We start from the raw sequence: 21,251 nt of genomic DNA on the forward strand, positions 1-21,251 counted from the left end.
TGTATCTAGCCAATCAGAGAACACGTAGAGCTACTACCATATTGCCTCCAAGCCCTGGTGTTAGCCAGACCTATGTACCTGTAGGGTGTTGTAGTCCCTGGTGTTAGCCAGACCTGCAGGGTGTTGTAGTCCCTGGTGTTAGCCAGACCTGCAGGGTGTTGTAGTCCCTGGTGTTAGCCAGACCTGTGTACCTGTAGGGTGTTGTAGTCCCTGGTGTTAGCCAGACCTGTGTACCTGTTGGGTGTTGTAGTCCCTGGTGTTAGCCAGACCTGTGTACCTGTAGGGTGTTGTAGTCCCTGGTGTTAGCCAGACCTGTGTACCTGTAGGGTGTTGTAGTCCCTGGTGTTAGCCAGACCTGTGTACCTGTAGGGTGTTGTAGTCCCTGGTGTTAGCCAGACCTGTGTACCTGTAGGGTGTTGTAGTCCCTGGTGTTAGCCAGACCTGTGTACTTGTAGGGTGTTGTAGTCCCTGGTGTTAGCCAGACCTGTGTACCTGTAGGGTGTTGTAGTCCCTGGTGTTAGCCAGACCTGTGTACCTGTTGGGTGTTGTAGTCCCTGGTGTTAGCCAGACCTGTGTACCTGTAGGGTGTTGTAGTCCCTGGTGAAAGGTACCAGTAGCTCCCACAGGGAAGAGAAGGCCACTAGAGAAGTGAATTCCAGTCTGTAGTTGTTAGCCATGTGCTCAAACAGCATGGTGAGTCCGGCCACAGCTAGGTTCTTCCTCTGCAACTCCTCGGAACACTGCTCCAGAGAGACCGGCCGCGTCATGGACAGAGACGCGTCCATCAGGACCACCGTCGGCATGATGACGGTGATGTGGTTTCCACTAAAGCAGAATGAGTTTAATAATGAAACATCCACAGTCTCTCTGGATGTGTGAATACAACACAGTCTACAATGGAAACTACAACACTTTCTCTGGAAAATAAGGAAACCACAACACTGCCTCTGGAAAATATGGAAACCACAACACTGCCTCTGGAAAATATGGAAACCACAACACTGCCTCTGGAAAATAAGGAAACCACAACACTGTCTCTGGAAAATATGGAAACCACAACACTGCCTCTGGAAAATATGGAAACCACAACACTGCCTCTGGAAAATACGGAAACCACAACACTGCCTCTGGAAAATATGGAAACCACAACACTGCCTCTGGAAAATAAGGAAACCACAACACTGCGGAGTGATCTTTGGGTAATTTTAGTTTTTGGTCAAAAGAGGGTGTAAAATTACCAGGAATTCAAAAAAATAATGATTTTTTTTTGTTGAAAATATGAAATAAAAACCACGAGACAGATTCCAGAACAAGACCGGAGCAAAACAAGTCCGAGTCAAGACCAAACAGGAGGGGGGATTGGTGGGCGGCAGAGACAGAGTCAAGACCAGAACAATGCTAGTCCAACTCAACACCAGAACAATGCTGGTCCAGCTCAACACCAGAACAATGCTGGTCCAACTCAACACCAGAACAACGCTGGTCCAACTCAGGACCAGAACATTGCTAGTCCAACTCAGGACCAGAACATTGCTAGTCCAACTCAAGACCAGAACAATGCTAGTCCAGCTCAACACCAGAACAATGCTAGTCCAACTCAACACCAGAACAATGCTGGTCCAGCTCAACACCAGAACAATGCTGGTCCAACTCAACACCAGAACAATGCTAGTCCAACTCAACACCAGAACAATGCTAGTCCAACTCACCACCAGAACAGTGCTAGTCCAACTCAACACCAGAACAATGCTAGTCCAGCTCACCACCAGAACAATGCTAGTCCAACTCACCACCAGAACAATGCTAGTCCAACTCACCACCAGAACAATGCTAGTCCAACTCACCACCAGAACAATGCTAGTCCAGCTCACCAACAGAACAATGCTAGTCCAACTCAACACCAGAACAATGCTAGTCCAACTCACCACCAGAACAATGCTAGTCCAACTCAACACCAGAACAATGCTAGTCCAGCTCAAGACCAGAACAGTGCTAGTCCAACTCAACACCAGAACAATGCTAGTCCAGCTCAACACCAGAACAATGCTAGTCCAACTCACCACCAGAACAATGCTTGTCCAACTCAACACCAGAACAATGCTAGTCCAGCTCACCACCAGAACAATGCTAGTCCAACTCACCACCAGAACAATGCTAGTCCAACTCACCACAAGAACAATGCTAGTCCAACTCACCACAAGAACAATGCTAGTCCAGCTCACCACCAGAACAATGCTAGTCCAACTCAACACCAGAACAATGCTAGTCCAACTCACCACCAGAACAATGCTAGTCCAACTCACCACCATAACAATGCTAGTCCAACTCAACACCAGAACAATGCTAGTCCAGCTCAACACCAGAACAATGCTAGTCCAGCTCAAGACCAGAACAATACTAGTCCAACTCAAGACCAGAACAATGCTAGTCCAACTCAACACCAGAACAATGCTAGTCCAGCTCAACACCAGAACAATGCTAGTCCAACTCAACACCAGAACAATGCTAGTCCAGCTCACCACCAGAACAATGCTAGTCCAGCTCACCACCAGAACAATGCTAGTCCAACTCAACACCAGAACAATGCTAGTCCAACTCAACACCAGAACAATGCTAGTCCAGCTCAACACCAGAACAATGCTAGTCCAACTCACCACCAGAACAATGCTAGTCCAACTCACCACCAGAACAATGCTAGTCCAACTCACCACCAGAACAATGCTAGTCCAACTCACCACCAGAACAATGCTAGTCCAGCTCACCACCAGAACAATGCTAGTCCAACTCACCACCAGAACAATGCTAGTCCAGCTCAACACCAGAACAATGCTAGTCCAGCTCAACACCAGAACAATGCTAGTCCAACTCACCACCAGAACAATGCTAGTCCAACTCAACACCAGAACAATGCTAGTCCAGCTCACCACCAGAACAATGCTAGTCCAACTCACCACCAGAACAATGCTAGTCCAACTCACCACCAGAACAATGCTAGTCCAACTCACCACCATAACAATGCTAGTCCAACTCAACACCAGAACAATGCTAGTCCAGCTCAACACCAGAACAATGCTAGTCCAACTCACCACCAGAACAATGCTAGTCCAACTCAACACCAGAACAATGCTAGTCCAGCTCAACACCAGAACAATGCTAGTCCAACTCACCACCAGAACAATGCTAGTCCAACTCAACACCAGAACAATGCTAGTCCAACTCACCACCAGAACAATGCTAGTCCAGCTCAACACCAGAACAATGCTAGTCCAACTCAACACCAGAACAATGCTAGTCCAACTCAGGACCAGAACAATGCTAGTCCAGCTCACCACCAGAACAATGCTAGTCCAGCTCAACACCAGAACAATGCTAGTCCAACTCAACACCAGAACAATGCTAGTCCAACTCAACACCAGAACAATGCTAGTCCAACTCACCACCATAACAATGCTAGTCCAGCTCACCACCAGAACAATGCTAGTCCAACTCACCACCAGAACAATGCTAGTCCAACTCACCACCAGAACAATGCTAGTCCAACTCACCACCAGAACAATGCTAGTCCAACTCACCACCATAACAATGCTAGTCCAACTCACCACCAGAACAATGCTAGTCCAACTCACCACCAGAACAATGCTAGTCCAACTCACCACCATAACAATGCTAGTCCAACTCACCACCAGAACAATGCTAGTCCAACTCACCACCAGAACAATGCTAGTCCAACTCAACACCAGAACAATGCTAGTCCAACTCACCACCATAACAATGCTAGTCCAGCTCACCACCAGAACAATGCTAGTCCAACTCACCACCAGAACAATGCTAGTCCAACTCACCACCATAACAATGCTAGTCCAACTCAACACCAGAACAATGCTAGTCCAGCTCACCACCAGAACAATGCTAGTCCAACTCACCACCAGAACAATGCTAGTCCAACTCACCAACAGAACAATGCTAGTCCAGCTCACCACCAGAACAATGCTAGTCCAACTCACCACCAGAACAATGCTAGTCCAACTCACCACCAGAACAATGCTAGTCCAACTCAACACCAGAACAATGCTAGTCCAGCTCACCACCAGAACAATGCTAGTCCAACTCACCACCATAACAATGCTAGTCCAACTCAACACCAGAACAATGCTAGTCCAACTCACCACCAGAACAATGCTAGTCCAACTCACCACCAGAACAATGCTAGTCCAACTCACCACCAGAACAATGCTAGTCCAACTCACCACCAGAACAATGCTAGTCCAACTCACCACCAGAACAATGCTAGTCCAACTCACCACCAGAACAATGCTAGTCCAACTCACCACCATAACAATGCTAGTCCAGCTCACCACCAGAACAATGCTAGTCCAACTCACCACCAGAACAATGCTAGTCCAACTCACCACCATAACAATGCTAGTCCAACTCAACACCAGAACAATGCTAGTCCAGCTCAACACCAGAACAATGCTAGTCCAGCTCAAGACCAGAACAATACTAGTCCAACTCAAGACCAGAACAATGCTAGTCCAACTCAACACCAGAACAATGCTAGTCCAGCTCAACACCAGAACAATGCTAGTCCAACTCAACACCAGAACAATGCTAGTCCAACTCAACACCAGAACAATGCTAGTCCAGCTCAACACCAGAACAATGCTAGTCCAACTCACCACCAGAACAATGCTAGTCCAACTCACCACCAGAACAATGCTAGTCCAACTCACCACCAGAACAATGCTAGTCCAACTCACCACCAGAACAATGCTAGTCCAGCTCACCACCAGAACAATGCTAGTCCAACTCACCACCAGAACAATGCTAGTCCAGCTCAACACCAGAACAATGCTAGTCCAGCTCAACACCAGAACAATGCTAGTCCAACTCACCACCAGAACAATGCTAGTCCAACTCAACACCAGAACAATGCTAGTCCAGCTCACCACCAGAACAATGCTAGTCCAACTCACCACCAGAACAATGCTAGTCCAACTCACCACCAGAACAATGCTAGTCCAACTCACCACCATAACAATGCTAGTCCAACTCAACACCAGAACAATGCTAGTCCAGCTCAACACCAGAACAATGCTAGTCCAACTCACCACCAGAACAATGCTAGTCCAACTCAACACCAGAACAATGCTAGTCCAGCTCAACACCAGAACAATGCTAGTCCAACTCACCACCAGAACAATGCTAGTCCAACTCAACACCAGAACAATGCTAGTCCAACTCACCACCAGAACAATGCTAGTCCAGCTCAACACCAGAACAATGCTAGTCCAACTCAACACCAGAACAATGCTAGTCCAACTCAGGACCAGAACAATGCTAGTCCAGCTCACCACCAGAACAATGCTAGTCCAGCTCAACACCAGAACAATGCTAGTCCAACTCAACACCAGAACAATGCTAGTCCAACTCAACACCAGAACAATGCTAGTCCAACTCACCACCATAACAATGCTAGTCCAGCTCACCACCAGAACAATGCTAGTCCAACTCACCACCAGAACAATGCTAGTCCAACTCACCACCAGAACAATGCTAGTCCAACTCACCACCATAACAATGCTAGTCCAACTCACCACCAGAACAATGCTAGTCCAACTCACCACCAGAACAATGCTAGTCCAACTCACCACCATAACAATGCTAGTCCAACTCACCACCAGAACAATGCTAGTCCAACTCACCACCAGAACAATGCTAGTCCAACTCAACACCAGAACAATGCTAGTCCAACTCACCACCATAACAATGCTAGTCCAGCTCACCACCAGAACAATGCTAGTCCAACTCACCACCAGAACAATGCTAGTCCAACTCACCACCATAACAATGCTAGTCCAACTCAACACCAGAACAATGCTAGTCCAGCTCACCACCAGAACAATGCTAGTCCAACTCACCACCAGAACAATGCTAGTCCAACTCACCAACAGAACAATGCTAGTCCAGCTCACCACCAGAACAATGCTAGTCCAACTCACCACCAGAACAATGCTAGTCCAACTCACCACCAGAACAATGCTAGTCCAACTCACCACCATAACAATGCTAGTCCAACTCAACACCAGAACAATGCTAGTCCAGCTCACCACCAGAACAATGCTAGTCCAACTCACCACCATAACAATGCTAGTCCAACTCACCACCAGAACAATGCTAGTCCAACTCACCACCAGAACAATGCTAGTCCAACTCACCACCAGAACAATGCTAGTCCAACTCACCACCAGAACAATGCTAGTCCAACTCACCACCAGAACAATGCTAGTCCAACTCACCACCAGAACAATGCTAGTCCAACTTACCACCAGAACAATGCTAGTCCAACTCACCACCAGAACAATGCTAGTCCAGCTCAACACCAGAACAATGCTAGTCCAACTCAACACCAGAACAATGCTAGTCCAACTCAGGACCAGAACAATGCTAGTCCAGCTCACCACCAGAACAATGCTAGTCCAGCTCAACACCAGAACAATGCTAGTCCAACTCAACACCAGAACAATGCTAGTCCAACTCAACACCAGAACAATGCTAGTCCAACTCACCACCATAACAATGCTAGTCCAGCTCACCACCAGAACAATGCTAGTCCAACTCACCACCAGAACAATGCTAGTCCAACTCACCACCATAACAATGCTAGTCCAACTCACCACCAGAACAATGCTAGTCCAGCTCACCACCAGAACAATGCTAGTCCAACTCACCACCAGAACAATGCTAGTCCAACTCACCACCATAACAATGCTAGTCCAACTCACCACCATAACAATGCTAGTCCAACTCACCACCAGAACAATGCTAGTCCAGCTCACCACCAGAACAATGCTAGTCCAACTCACCACCATAACAATGCTAGTCCAACTCACCACCATAACAATGCTAGTCCAACTCACCACCATAACAATGCTAGTCCAGCTCACCACCAGAACAATGCTAGTCCAACTCACCACCAGAACAATGCTAGTCCAGCTCACCACCATAACAATGCTAGTCCAACTCACCACCAGAACAATGCTAGTCCAACTCACCACCAGAACAATGCTAGTCCAACTCACCACCAGAACAATGCTAGTCCAGCTCACCACCATAACAATGCTAGTCCAGCTCACCACCATAACAATGCTAGTCCAACTCACCACCATAACAATGCTAGTCCAACTCACCACCATAACAATGCTAGTCCAACTCACCACCAGAACAATGCTAGTCCAGCTCACCACCAGAACAATGCTAGTCCAACTCACCACCATAACAATGCTAGTCCAGCTCACCACCAGAACAATGCTAGTCCAGCTCACCACCATAACAATGCTAGTCCAACTCACCACCATAACAATGCTAGTCCAACTCACCACCATAACAATGCTAGTCCAGCTCACCACCAGAACAATGCTAGTCCAACTCACCACCAGAACAATGCTAGTCCAACTCACCACCAGAACAATGCTAGTCCAGCTCACCACCAGAACAATGCTAGTCCAACTCACCACCAGAACAATGCTAGTCCAACTCACCACCAGAACAATGCTAGTCCAACTCACCACCAGAACAATGCTAGTCCAACTCACCACCAGAACAATGCTAGTCCAACTCACCACCAGAACAATGCTAGTCCAACTCACCACCAGAACAATGCTAGTCCAACTCACCACCAGAACAATGCTAGTCCAGCTCACCACCAGAACAATGCTAGTCCAACTCAACACCAGAACAATGCTAGTCCAACTCACCACCAGAACAATGCTAGTCCAACTCACCACCAGAACAATGCTAGTCCAACTCACCACCAGAACAATGCTAGTCCAACTCACCACCAGAACAATGCTAGTCCAACTCACCACCAGAACAATGCTAGTCCAACTCACCACCAGAACAATGCTAGTCCAACTCACCACCAGAACAATGCTAGTCCAACTCACCACCAGAACAATGCTAGTCCAACTCACCACCAGAACAATGCTAGTCCAACTCACCACCAGAACAATGCTAGTCCAGCTCACCACCAGAACAATGCTAGTCCAACTCAGGACCAGAACAATGCTAGTCCAACTCACCACCAGAACAATGCTAGTCCAACTCAACACCAGAACAATGCTAGTCCAACTCAGGACCATAATAAAAGTTCTAAATGTCCAGTATTTCTGTGTTTATATTTCAGAACATCAGAATGCATTCTAAAGAGACTCTCCACAAATGATCACTAACGATCAATCAACCTAACTATCAAACGGTTCTCTAAATAGATAGAAATACAAAACGTCTTCCAACTTTTGTCAGTCTCCACTTACTCCTCTTCCTCTCTCTTACTAACTGTGAGTGCGCTACTTTCAAACTATTTCCCCCACTCTTTCCTACTAGCGGACAACGAGCGCGATAAGGTTTGAGGAGATTATTCAACAAAGGAAAAAAGGACAGTAATGTTAGGTGTAAAATGGAAAGCCCAGGTTTTAATAGGTGATAACTAATGTATTATGAAGGAGTGTGGATATCGGACCTGGCCAAGAGGTTTCATGCACTGACTGAATGGGACCTGATAATTAGAATGGTTTTACTCCGCTGGTCTAGGGGAAGAATTTACTGTCCGAGAACGAGCGAGTCAAGACCGAATAAAAATGGATTTGACATCGAGCTACAGACTACAACACTGCTGCTGCAGGGCATCAATTCCAATGTCTATTCCACATTGGTTCAACGTTATGTTGTTGAAACGACGTGGAAACAACGTTGATTCAACCAGTGTGCGCACAGTGGGTAAAGACATGTGATCGTGTCTCAATGTAATAAAGGTATGAAATGATTGTTATTTTCAAATACATTTTGGGGCTTAGTTGTGGTCAATTTGCAGTGTACAATTGATTATAATCATGTTCCGGGCCTGCAGATGAATCTAACTAGTTGCCTACCCCTAGAATATATTATATAAATTGTGTGTTGCAGCACAGACACTATTGAGAACAGAACAGAATGAAACGTATGGGACTGCTACCACAAACTGTACAGAATACCTTAATGTTACTCCCAGAATTATTGACATTGTTGGGATCTCATTCCTTCAATCATTCATTTTTATCCAGTGGAGGATGTCTTTTTTTAATGTTAAACTTTTATTTTTTGTTAAATTCATCGAGGACCATCCTCCTCAATGAATTTCATAAAATTTTTAAGTTTAACATTAAAAAAAATACATCCTTTTTAGATAAAACTATACTAAATATATTATTGTCACCAAATCATTGGTTAAAACACTCTGTTTTGCAATGAAGGTCTACAGTAGCCTCAACAGCACTCTGTAGGGTAGCACCATGGTGTAGCCGGAGGACAGCTAGCTTCCGTCCTCCTCTGGGTACATTGTCTTCAATCCAAAACCCAGGAGATTCATGGTTCTCACCCCCTTCCATAGACTTACACAGTAATTATGACAACACACTTTCAGAGCTCTTGCAGCATGAACTGACATGTTGTCCACCCAATCAAAGGATCAGAGAATGAATCTAGTACTGAAAGCACAAGCTTCAGCTAGCTAGCACTGCAGTGCATAAAATGGGGCCCACCGGTGTAACTGCTAAACTGCTTTCTGACTGCACTGCATGATTGTAGCAGGTTTACTAACACGTTAGTGTTGACTAGGACTTGACAATGTTGTAGGTTGTGTGTAGAGGTTAGAGGTCATGATATGAAGGTTTTGCTTGATATGAAGGTTTGGCTTGGAAAGGTATTTTCACCTGGTCACAGACAGCTGATGGGTTGTGCACTGAAGTCCACAAGTGAAGGGAAAAGGTGAGAGGAGGAGAGAGAGTAGATAGTAGCGAGAAGGAATTATATATATAAGAAGGAAAGTGATTATGCTGTTTTTATGCGGTTGCTATGAAAGTGAGGGGTGTATTCATTCTGCCAATTCTGTTGAAAAACATTTCTTAAACAGAAGCAAACGTAACGACACGGGGATAAACATACCTGAATGTGTCCAATAGAAACTCTCGTTTGCAACTGTTGGACTAATGATTATACCCTAGATCAGCTAGATGCAGGCCAGAGGTGATACTGTTGGACTAATGATTATACCCTAGATCAGCTAGATGCAGGCCAGAGGTGATACTGTTGGACTAATGATCACACCCTAGATCAGCTAGATGCAGGTAAGAGGTGATACTGTTGGACTAATGATTACACCCTAGATCAGCTAGATGCAGGCCAGAGGTGATACTGTTGGACTAATGATTACACCCTAGATCAGCTAGATGCAGGCCAGAGGTGATACTGTTGGACTAATGATTATACCTTAGATCTGCTAGATGCAGGCCAGAGGTGATACTGTTGGACTAATGATCACACCCTAGATCAGCTAGATGCAGGCCAGAGGTGATACTGTTGGACTAATGATTATACCCTAGATCAGCTAGATGCAGGCCAGAGGTGATACTGTTGGACTAATGATTACACCCTAGATCAGCTAGATGCAGGCCAGAGGTGATACTGTTGGACTAATGATTATACCCTAGATCAGCTAGATGCAGGCCAGAGGTGATACTGTTGGACTAATGATTACACCCTAGATCAGCTAGATGCCGGCCAGAGGTGATACTGTTGGACTAATGATTACACCCTAGATCAGCTAGATGCAGGCCAGAGGTGATACTGTTGGACTAATGATTACACCCTAGATCAGCTAGATGCAGGCCAGAGGTGATACTGTTGGACTAATGATTATACCCTAGATCAGCTAGATGCAGGCCAGAGGTGATACTGTTGGACTAATGATTACACCCTAGATCAGCTAGATGCAGGCCAGAGGGTACAAGGGGGAATTGAATGTGTCTCTGTCACCTTGATTACTCAAAATCCTCTCGACCTGTGCGTTGTGAACTTTCATTCATAGGCTAGGTTGTAGCAACTCATGATGGGTACAGGGAACATTCTAGTATCATGTCGTAGCCTAAACCTATCGATGATAACAATGAGCTGGGTGAATGGAATATGAATGACAGTCATCCAATATGCTGTAATAGAAATAAGGCAATGCTCATAAAAATAATAATAAACGAATTCTCCCTCATTTTAAACTCCACCAACCGCCACTGTCTGTCATCCCAGGTTGAGAAACAAGTAGCCCAGCTAAACGTGTCAGCCCGGCTATCTTTCCGGTCCTTTCAATACTGCTAGCTAACGAATCATGGCAGGATGATAGCTAGCTTTGAAATTAACCTTTATTTAAGGACAGAGTTTAGCTTGCAAATAAATGGTATAGATAGAACTATGCATTATGCCGAGCAGATATTTCAAAAGTTATATAATGAAAACGACAAAAACAGAAAGATTCATACCCATCAACGTAGAAATCTTCTCGATGGATTTGTACTGTTCACTATTATGTCCGGGCGGAAGCATTCCTTTCCCCCATTAGTTCCTAGGGCGAGAAGCACATCGAGACATTCCAGATTAGAAAACAGACGATGAGGTTCTGACAGCCACTGACGAGACAATAAATTCAACCATTATATCAATGAACACATTAAATCAAATTATTTCAATTAAATATGAACTATAGAACAAAATGTATTCTTCTTTGAATTACCAAATTTCCATTCCGATACATCTTCATTTTTCTATTTCTCACAGCTCTGTCATATCTCCTAAATTAAATATATTTTTAATAGGGGCATACTTGAGAAAAGTATAAATTAACTAACCATTCATCTATAAATGCATCTTATCTGTCCTCGGTGAAGACCCCTCTCGCGTTGCGTCCTCGGCGTGACACTGCCATGAGCGATGCGCCGCCTGCGAGAACCTCCCCACCATCCACCGTATGTGTTGCGAACCCCAAGAGTGAAGAAATTACACCCCTCATCTGGTACCAAACACACTTTCATGGCAGGTAGGACAGCGTTGTACTTATAGATATCTTGATATACTTTTTAGGACCTTTGTGAGTAATTTATCAAATGTTTATGCTAACATGTTGATGATAGATTTGTTATATTATGCATGATAACAAAAATGTTTTTCGAAAATGATACCGAATATAAATAAATATATAGATATATTGAACAAAAAATGTATCTCAACATGTAAAGTGTTGGTCCCATGTTTCATGAGCTGAAATAAAAGATCCCAGAAATGTCAGCCCAGGACCTCCACATCTGGTTTCTTCAAATGCAGACAAGCCACCCGGACAGTTGATGTAACTGTGGGTTTGCACAACCGAAGAATTTATGAAGAAACCGTCAGAAACCGTCTCTGGGAAGCTCATTTGCGTGCTCGTGGCGAGATCCTGAGGCCCATTGTCGTGCCATTCATCCACCGCCACCACCTCATGTATCAGCATGATAATGCACAACACTATGTTGCAAAAGTGGTCACACCAGATACTGACTGGTTTCCTGATCCACGACCCGACTCTTTTCTTCTTTTTTTAAAGGTATCTGTGACCAACAGATGCATATCTGTATTCCAAGTCATGTGAAATCTATAGATTAAGGGCCTAATGAATTTATATCAATTGACTGATTTTCTTAAATGAACTATAACTCAGTAAAATATTTCAAATTGTTGCATGTTGGGTTCATATGTTTGTTCATTGTAGAATCACTTTTTTTTTTTTTAATTGTCCGTGTATCCCAGATGGAATATACACTGTGATATAGAATACACAATGTTTATACAAAATGGATCTGTGAACCAGGATGTTTCTCCTGAATCAGACAAACCAGAAACAAATGTTTATTATTCTGGTGGTTTATTCAGAATTTAAAACAATCTGTAGATCCAGTCAGGCAGATTCCATGAAAACAAAATCTTGCAAATTAGTATTAAACTGTGGTAAAAATGATCCATATTATATATTCAAAAGACATAACAACGGTGTAAACAACAACATATTGATATCTATAGTGATGATATGGTGATATCATGGTCAATGTGTATAGTAGTTACATACAAGGCCCTCCAACCCTGTTCCTGGAGAGAGACCCTCCTGTAGGTTTTAACTCCAACCCTGTTCCTGGAGAGATACTGTCCTGGAGGTGGAGTTAAAACCTACAGGAGGGTCTCTCTCCAGGAACAGGGTTGGAGTTAAAACCTCCAGGAGGGTCTCTCTCCAGGAACAGGGTTGGAGTTAAAACCTACAGGAGGGTCTCTCTCCAGGAACAGGGTTGGAGTGTAAACCTACAGGGTTGGAGACCCCTGGTACAGAGTTATGTAATGGCCACATACCAAAGTACACCTTTTATACACAAAGCTTTCACTCATACTGTGACATCAAGCATAAAAAGGAGAGATTTAAAACAAAATCAATTCATATTTCTTCCAAAAGGGTAAATAGAAGATAGAAAAATTGATAGAAAATATTTTAAACTGATCTCCTTTTCTGACGTACCCACGCCAAATTATGCCTGCTGGGTCTCAACTTTAATTCCAACTGTAAAGCTGTGAAACACCATCATATAATTTATAAACTAGTGGGTATTTTATGATTAGTATTCAACTATTTATCAGACAAGTCATTATTGAGGCGCTCTATGCAATCCGTATCACTGAAGTACAACGTTACGGCTTGATTTAAATTTAAAGGCAATGTTCCCGCGTTATAGCGGAGATTGCATTTACCGTAAACACTGCAGATGTCGTCTCCATCTGAAATTACCTTTACATTTCTACCGCACAGTCTGTAACGTTTCAGCCATCCAGGATGAATAGAGAGCTATACGTCTGGTTGTAATGATGAGTGAAATGACGTTCATATATAATATCACAGTACTTTTCCTTGGCAGTAAACAGGCAGGGGTTTTCTACTTACTTTTAACAGTCTGACATGGTAAAACAAGACATTTGTTGAATCATCCTCAACCTAAAAGCCTAAAGCTAGTCAACTGTAAACTGTCATCAAGTGCTGTGTTTGTTTTACTGCTCTTTAGGAAGGAATGTAAAGGAATCATTCTAAATTAGAACCATTCTGTTTTGGAATGATGTCGGAACCCTTCTCTCTAAATCCAGTTCATTCACAATATACAAAAGTTCCATTTTTTTGTTTGGGGGGGGGGGGGGGGGGGGGGGTGATATTGTGACAGTTTCAAAACCCAGTCAGAGGAATACAGACACCTTGACATGTGACACAGCTCTTCTATCTTCTATCCTAACACTGGACTATGGATCACAGTCAGGAGTAGTCCACTATAGCCTCCTGGGTGACGTAGCGTTCTATGGTACTGCCTCTCAGTGCTAGAGACGTCACTACAGACCCGGGTTCAATCCCAGGCTGTATCACATTTACTCTGTACAACTATACATAGAAACAGAACATATAATTTACTCTGTACAACTATAAAGCTACGGAGAAACAGAACATACCATTTACTCTGTACAACTATATAGAGAAACAGAACATACCATTTACTCTGTACAACTATACAGAGAAACAGAACATACCATTTACTCTGTACAACTATACAGAGAAACAGAACATACCATTTACTCTGTACAACTATACAGAGAAACAGAACATACCATTTACTCTGTACAACTATACCGAGAAACAGAACAGCTCCATACATTTATTTACAAAACGTAATGCGTATGTGTGTTGATGAAAGAATTAGAAAACACGTCTTAATCCACACATTCTGCATTTGTGATGTCAATATAATAACAATGACGTTATAAAAGAGTATTGCTTTAGTAATGAATGAAAACATATCAACAAATCATATTAACAGCGTTCCTTTTATATTCGGCTCAGTTGTTTCGGTCGTTCCAATGTATTTCTTTGATACAAAAGGATTCATAAATAAACACAGGAGAAAAGTCTCATCACTATGGTAATACAACTAAATCATAACATGGTCTATGTGTATCTATCATGTATATAACATGGTCTATGTGTATATATCATGTATGTAACATGGTCTATGTGTATATATCATGTATAAAACATGGTCTATGTGTATATATCATGTATGTAACATGGTCTATGTATGTTCCCACCCAGAAAAACAAAATGGGACCGTTAGACATGGCCGCCGAATTTAAAGGCGAGACTTGACTGATCTACAAACCACCTTGCATCATAAATAACTACTCAATATTATTTGTACATCAGTCAGTCACAATTTACCCATGATACCTCACGGTTTTCATGGTCTCACACTAGGCCAATGGATCCTTCATGTTATATTTGGACTGGTCCTGCCAGAGGGGAGGGGGAGGGGGGGGGGTCAAAGACCATCATCATCCTCAGTAAGTGCAGGAAGTCAGGCCCCATACCTGATCATAGTATAGAGCCGGAAGTCAGGCCCCATACCTGATCATATTATAGAGCAGGAAGTCAGGCCCCATACCTGATCATAGTATAGAGCAGGAAGTCAGGCCCCATACCTGATCATAGTATAGAGCAGGAAGTCAGGCCCCATTCCTGATCATAGTATAGAGCAGGAAGTCAGGCCCCATACCTGATCATAGTATAGAGCAGGAAGTCAGGCCCCATTCCTGATCATAGTATAGAGCAGGAAGTCAGGCCCCATACCTGATCATAGTATAGAGCAGGAAGTCAGGCCCCATACCTGATCATATTATAGAGCCGGAAGTCAGGCCCCATACCTGATCATACTATAGAGCAGGAAGTCAGGCCCCATACCTGATCATAGTATAGAGCAGGAAGTCAGGCCCCATACCTGATCATAGTATAGAGCAGGAAGTCAGGCCCCATACCTGATCATAGTATAGAGCAGGAAGTCAGGCCCCATACCTGATCATAGTATAGAGCAGGAAGTCAGGCCCCATACCTGATCATAGTATAGAGCAGGAAGTCAGGCCCCATACCTGATCATAGTATAGAGCAGGAAGTCAGGCCCCATACCTGATCATAGTATAGAGCAGGAAGTCAGGCCCCATACCTGATCATAGTATAGAGCAGGAAGTCAGGCCCCATACCTGATCATAGTATAGAGCAGGAAGTCAGGCCCCATACCTGATCATAGTATAGAGCAGGAAGTCAGGCCCCATACCTGATCATAGTATAGAGCAGGAAGTCAGGCCCCATACCTGATCATAGTATAGAGCAGGAAGTCAGGCCCCATACCTGATCATAGTATAGAGCAGGAAGTCAGGCCCCATACCTGATCATAGTATAGAGCAGGAAGTCAGGCCCCATACCTGATCATAGTATAGTAGTTGTGTATGTATCAAAGTTCAACTGAACGACAAAAAATAAAGGTCCAAATTATTACTGTAAATTATTACTGTAAATTATTACTGTAAATTATTACTGTAAATTATTACTGTAAGAGATAATGTAAATTACTCTTTGGAAAGTGCTTAAAATCACATGTGAAAGACTTTTACATTACACCCAACAACCCTCCCATCACAACAGTAAAACAGCCCTGACTGTGGTACAGAAAACACACAAAGCTTGAAGCTCACACAACAAAACAGAAACAAAACGTTTACATACATACAAGTTAATCAGATACAGATTGTCTTATAATATATAGAATATATCACACGGTATATTACAAACATTGAGTAATGTAATAATAGTGAAAATACAGAGGAATAATACATGTGATACCATGAGGTCCTATTGTGATACCATGAGGTCCTATTGTGATACCATGAGGTCCTATTACCATGAGGTCCTATTACCATGAGGTCCTACTGTGATACCATGAGGTCCTATTACCATGAGGTCCTATTACCATGAGGTCCTATTGTGATACCATGAGGTCCTATTGTGATACCATGAGGTCCTAATGTGATACCATGAGGTCCTATTGTGATACCATGAGGTCCTATTGTGATACCATGAGGTCCTACTGTGATACCATGAGGTCCTACTGTGATACCATGAGGTCCTACTGTGATACCATGAGGTCCTATTACCATGAGGTCCTATTACCATGAGGTCCTATTGTGATACCATGAGGTCCTACTGTGATACCATGAGGTCCTATTACCATGAGGTCCTACTGTGATACCATGAGGTCCTATTGTGATACCATGAGGTCCTATTGTGATACCATGAGGTCCTACTGTGATACCATGAGGTCCTATTGTGATACCATGAGGTCCTATTGTGATACCATGAGGTCCTACTGTGATACCATGAGGTCCTATTGTGATACCATGAGGTCCTACTGTGATACCATGAGGTCCTACTGTGATACCATGAGGTCCTACTGTGATACCATGAGGTCATATTGTGATACCATGAGGTCCTATTGTGATACCATGAGGTCCTATTGTGATACCATGAGGTCCTATTGTGATACCATGAGGTCCTATTGTGATACCATGAGGTCCTATTGTGATACCATGAGGTCCTATTGTGATACCATGAGGTCCTATTGTGATACCATGAGGTCCTACTGTGATACCATGAGGTCCTACTGTGATACCATGAGGTCCTATTGTGATGCCATGAGGTCTTACTGTGATACCATGAGGTCCTATTGTGATACCATGAGGTCCTACTGTGATACCATGAGTTCCTACTGTGATGCCATGAGGTCCTACTGTGATACCATGAGGTCATATTGTGATACCATGAGGTCCTACTGTGATGCCATGAGGTCCTATTGTGATACCATGAGGTCCTATTGTGATACCATGAGGTCCTACTGTGATACCATGAGGTCCTATTGTGATACCATGAGGTCCTACTGTGATACCATGAGGTCCTATTACCATGAGGTCCTATTGTGATACCATGAGGTCCTATTACCATGAGGTCCTATTGTGATACCATGAGGTCCTACTGTGATACCATGAGGTCCTACTGTGATACCATGAGGTCCTATTGTGATACCATGAGGTCCTACTGTGATACCATGAGGTCCTACTGTGATACCATGAGGTCCTACTGTGATACCATGAGGTCCTATTGTGATACCATGAGGTCCTACTGTGATACCATGAGGTCCTATTGTGATACCATGAGGTCCTACTGTGATACCATGAGGTCCTATTACCATGAGGTCCTATTACCATGAGGTCCTATTGTGATACCATGAGGTCCTATTACCATGAGGTCCTATCGTGATACCATGAGGTCCTATTACCATGAGGTCCTATTGTGATATCATGAGGTCCTATTGTGATACCATGAGGTCCTATTGGGATACCATGAGGTCCTATTACCATGAGGTCCTATTGTGATATCATGAGGTCCTATTGTGATACGATGAGGTCCTATTGTGATACCATGAGGTATCATGATATCATGAGGTTCTACTGGGATACCATGAGATACCATGTAATAGCTATGTGGTCCCATTGTAATACCATGTCATACCGTGAATACCATGTCAAACCATGTGAATACCATGTGAGGGAGGCAGGTAGCCTAGCGGTTCAGAGCATTGGGCCATTAACCAAAAAGTCACAGATTCGAATCCCGGGGGCGACTAAAGTGAAACATCTTTCAATGTGCTCTTGAGCAAGGCACTTAACTCTAATTGCTCCTGTAAATGTCTCTGGATAAGAGTGCCTGCTAAATGACTGACATGTACATGTCCTATTGTGACCGTGTGGAGCGTCTCTGAAAGCTTCTAGGATCTTTTCTGTGTATTTGTTCCACACTACGCTTCAGTGTCTAAGTACATGTTGGGTACCAATGACTTTCTTCCCCTTGCCTGGGGTGTCAGGTGGGCTGGCCCTGAGGAGTTCACCCCAACAGAGAGGGGCCACAGAGAGGGGGGCCAGAGAGAGGGGCCACAGAGAGAGGGGCCACAGAGAGGGAGAGAGGGGCCAGAGGGAGGGGCCAGGGTGAGAGGGGCCAGAGAGAGGGAGAGAGGGGCCAGAGAGAGGGGAAACAGAGAGGGAGAGCGGGCCAGAGAGAGGGGCCACAGAGAGAGGGGCCAGAGAGAGGAGCCACAGAGGGGCCACAGAGAGAGGGGCTGGTAGTGAGCAGCAGTCATGTTTTGGGATGGATGGATAGCAGACAGGGGGGGGGGGTCACAGAATGGGTTTCCCGAACATCCTTCTACATTCCATGACTCCTGCTCCCGGGGGCCGGTCACAGTTGTGTGTCAGCTTCACTTGGCTGGGGCTGAGGCGGTCGTAAGCAACCTTGTACTCGCGATCAAACGCATCTGGAACGGAGAAGCAAGGTTAGTTTACGATCACTATTACTGATCATGATGTGGTTGTTTAAACCTACCAGTTGACCATGATGAGAGAATACAGGAAGAGGAAGAGGAGAGGAAACCCCAGGAAGAGTAGCTGCTGCCTTGGTAGGAACTAATGGGGATCCATAATAAACCCCGGGAAGAGTAGCTGCTGCCTTGGCAGGAACTAATGGGGATTCATAACAAACCTTAGGAAGAGTAGCTGCTGCCTTGGCAGGAACTAATGGGGATCCATAATAAACCCCAGGAAGAGTAGCTGCTGCCTTGGCAGGAACTAATGGGGATCCATAATAAACCCCAGGAAGAGTAGCTGCTGCCTTGGCAGGAAGTAATGGGGATCCATAATAAACCCCAGGAAGAGTAGCTGCTGCCTTGGCAGGAACTAATGGGGATCCATAATAAACCCCAGGAAGAGTAGCTGCTGCCTTGGCAGGAACTAATGGGGATCCATAATAAAACCCAGGAAGAGTAGCTGCTGCCTTGGCAGGAACTAATGGGGATACATAATAAACCCCAGGAAGAGTAGCTGCTGCCTTGGCAGGAACTAATGGGGATTCATAACAAACCCCACGAAGAGTAGCTGCTGCCTTGGCAGGAACTAATGGTGATCCATAATAAACCCCAGGAAGAGTAGCTGCTGCCTTGGCAGGAACTAATGGGGATCCATAGTAACCCACTGGAAGAGTAGCTGCTGCCTTGGCAGGAACTAATGGAGATCCATAATAAACCCCAGGAAGAGTAGCTGCTGCCTTGGCAGGAACTAATGGGGATCCATAATAAAACCCAGGAAGAGTAGCTGCTGCCTTGGCAGGAACTAATGGGGATACATAATAAACCCCAGGAAGAGTAGCTGCTGCCTTGGCAGGAACTAATGGGGATTCATAACAAACCCCACGAAGAGTAGCTGCTGCCTTGGCAGGAACTAATGGTGATCCATAATAAACCCCAGGAAGAGTAGCTGCTGCCTTGGCAGGAACTAATGGGGATCCATAGTAACCCACTGGAAGAGTAGCTGCTGCCTTGGCAGGAACTAATGGAGATCCATAATAAACCCCAGGAAGAGTAGCTGCTGCCTTGGCAGGAACTAATGGGGATCCATAATAAACCCCAGGAAGAGTAGCTGCTGCCTTGACAGGAACTAATGGGGATCCATAATAAACCCCAGGAAGAGTAGCTGCTGCCTTGGCAGGAACTAATGGGGATCCATAATAAACCCCAGGAAGAGTAGCTGCTGCCTTGACAGGAACTAATGGGGATCCATAATAAACCACAGGAAGAGTAGCTGCTGCCTTGACAGGAACTAATGGGGATCCATAATAAATAGGAGCGACAGGTGGTTAGAGTGTTGGACTAGTAACCTAAAGGTTGCACGATTCGAATTCCTGAGCTGACAAGGTAAAAAGCTGTCATTCTGCCCCTGAACAACCCACTGTTCCCTGGTAGGCAGTCATTGGAAATAAGAATTTGTTCTTTAACTGACTAGTTAAATAAAAGTAAAAAACATTTTTCAACGTATTTCTCTTCAGTGGACGAAGAAAGCAGAGCGGGAAAGATATGGTTTCAACCCACCAATATTGATGTTGCTCTTCCCCAGAGCGGTCAACGCCAGGAAGAGGAGATCTCTGTACAGACTCCTGTAGAATAGAGAGAGAATGATTTGATTTATTATCATATTATCATTATGATGTGCACATGAATTCACTATTGAATTTGAATTGAACTGATTGATGAGGATGATGAGGATGAAGAGGGGGATTGAACATAGAACAATAGGGTAAGAATGGTGGCAGCAGCGTCCTGCTCCTCGTCTTCACACAACAGATCACACAGTACTAATAAGGTGTAACTAGACTGCATAACGTACTATCTAGTACTAATGAGAACTAATGAGAAGGACTGTTAATGGGGATGTCTCAACACCTCTGTTTTATAGCGGCTCCATGAGAAGGACTGTTAATGGGGATGTCTCAACACCTCTGTTTTATAGGGGCTCCATGAGAAGGACTGTTAATGGGGATGTCTCAACACCTCTGTTTTATAGGGGCTCCATGAGAAGGACTGTTCATGGGGATGTCTCAACACCTCTGTTTTATAGGGGCTCCA

General features: G+C 44.4%; 2 protein-coding genes across 2 annotated transcripts in view; both read right to left on the reverse strand.

The window, feature by feature from the left end:
• Positions 1 to 11,495, reverse strand: part of ints14 (integrator complex subunit 14) — a 34,024-nt gene extending 22,529 nt beyond the window's left edge. The window contains exons 1-2 of the mRNA XM_031832880.1: positions 11,349 to 11,495; positions 579 to 825 (exon numbers count right to left, since the gene is read on the reverse strand). Coding sequence (XP_031688740.1) covers positions 579 to 803 — 225 coding nt within the window. The 5' untranslated portion in view covers positions 804 to 825; positions 11,349 to 11,495. The remainder of the gene's footprint in view (positions 1 to 578; positions 826 to 11,348) is intronic.
• A 2,580-nt stretch (positions 11,496 to 14,075) lies between these two features.
• Positions 14,076 to 21,251, reverse strand: part of dennd4a (DENN/MADD domain containing 4A) — a 116,283-nt gene continuing 109,107 nt past the window's right edge. The window contains exons 30-31 of the mRNA XM_031832824.1: positions 20,718 to 20,782; positions 14,076 to 19,112 (exon numbers count right to left, since the gene is read on the reverse strand). Of these exons, the coding sequence (XP_031688684.1) occupies positions 18,976 to 19,112; positions 20,718 to 20,782 (202 nt within the window). The 3' untranslated portion in view covers positions 14,076 to 18,975. The remainder of the gene's footprint in view (positions 19,113 to 20,717; positions 20,783 to 21,251) is intronic.

This window comes from Oncorhynchus kisutch, linkage group LG10, assembly GCF_002021735.2.
Source record: "Oncorhynchus kisutch isolate 150728-3 linkage group LG10, Okis_V2, whole genome shotgun sequence".
Classification (NCBI taxonomy): Eukaryota; Metazoa; Chordata; class Actinopteri; order Salmoniformes; family Salmonidae; genus Oncorhynchus; species Oncorhynchus kisutch.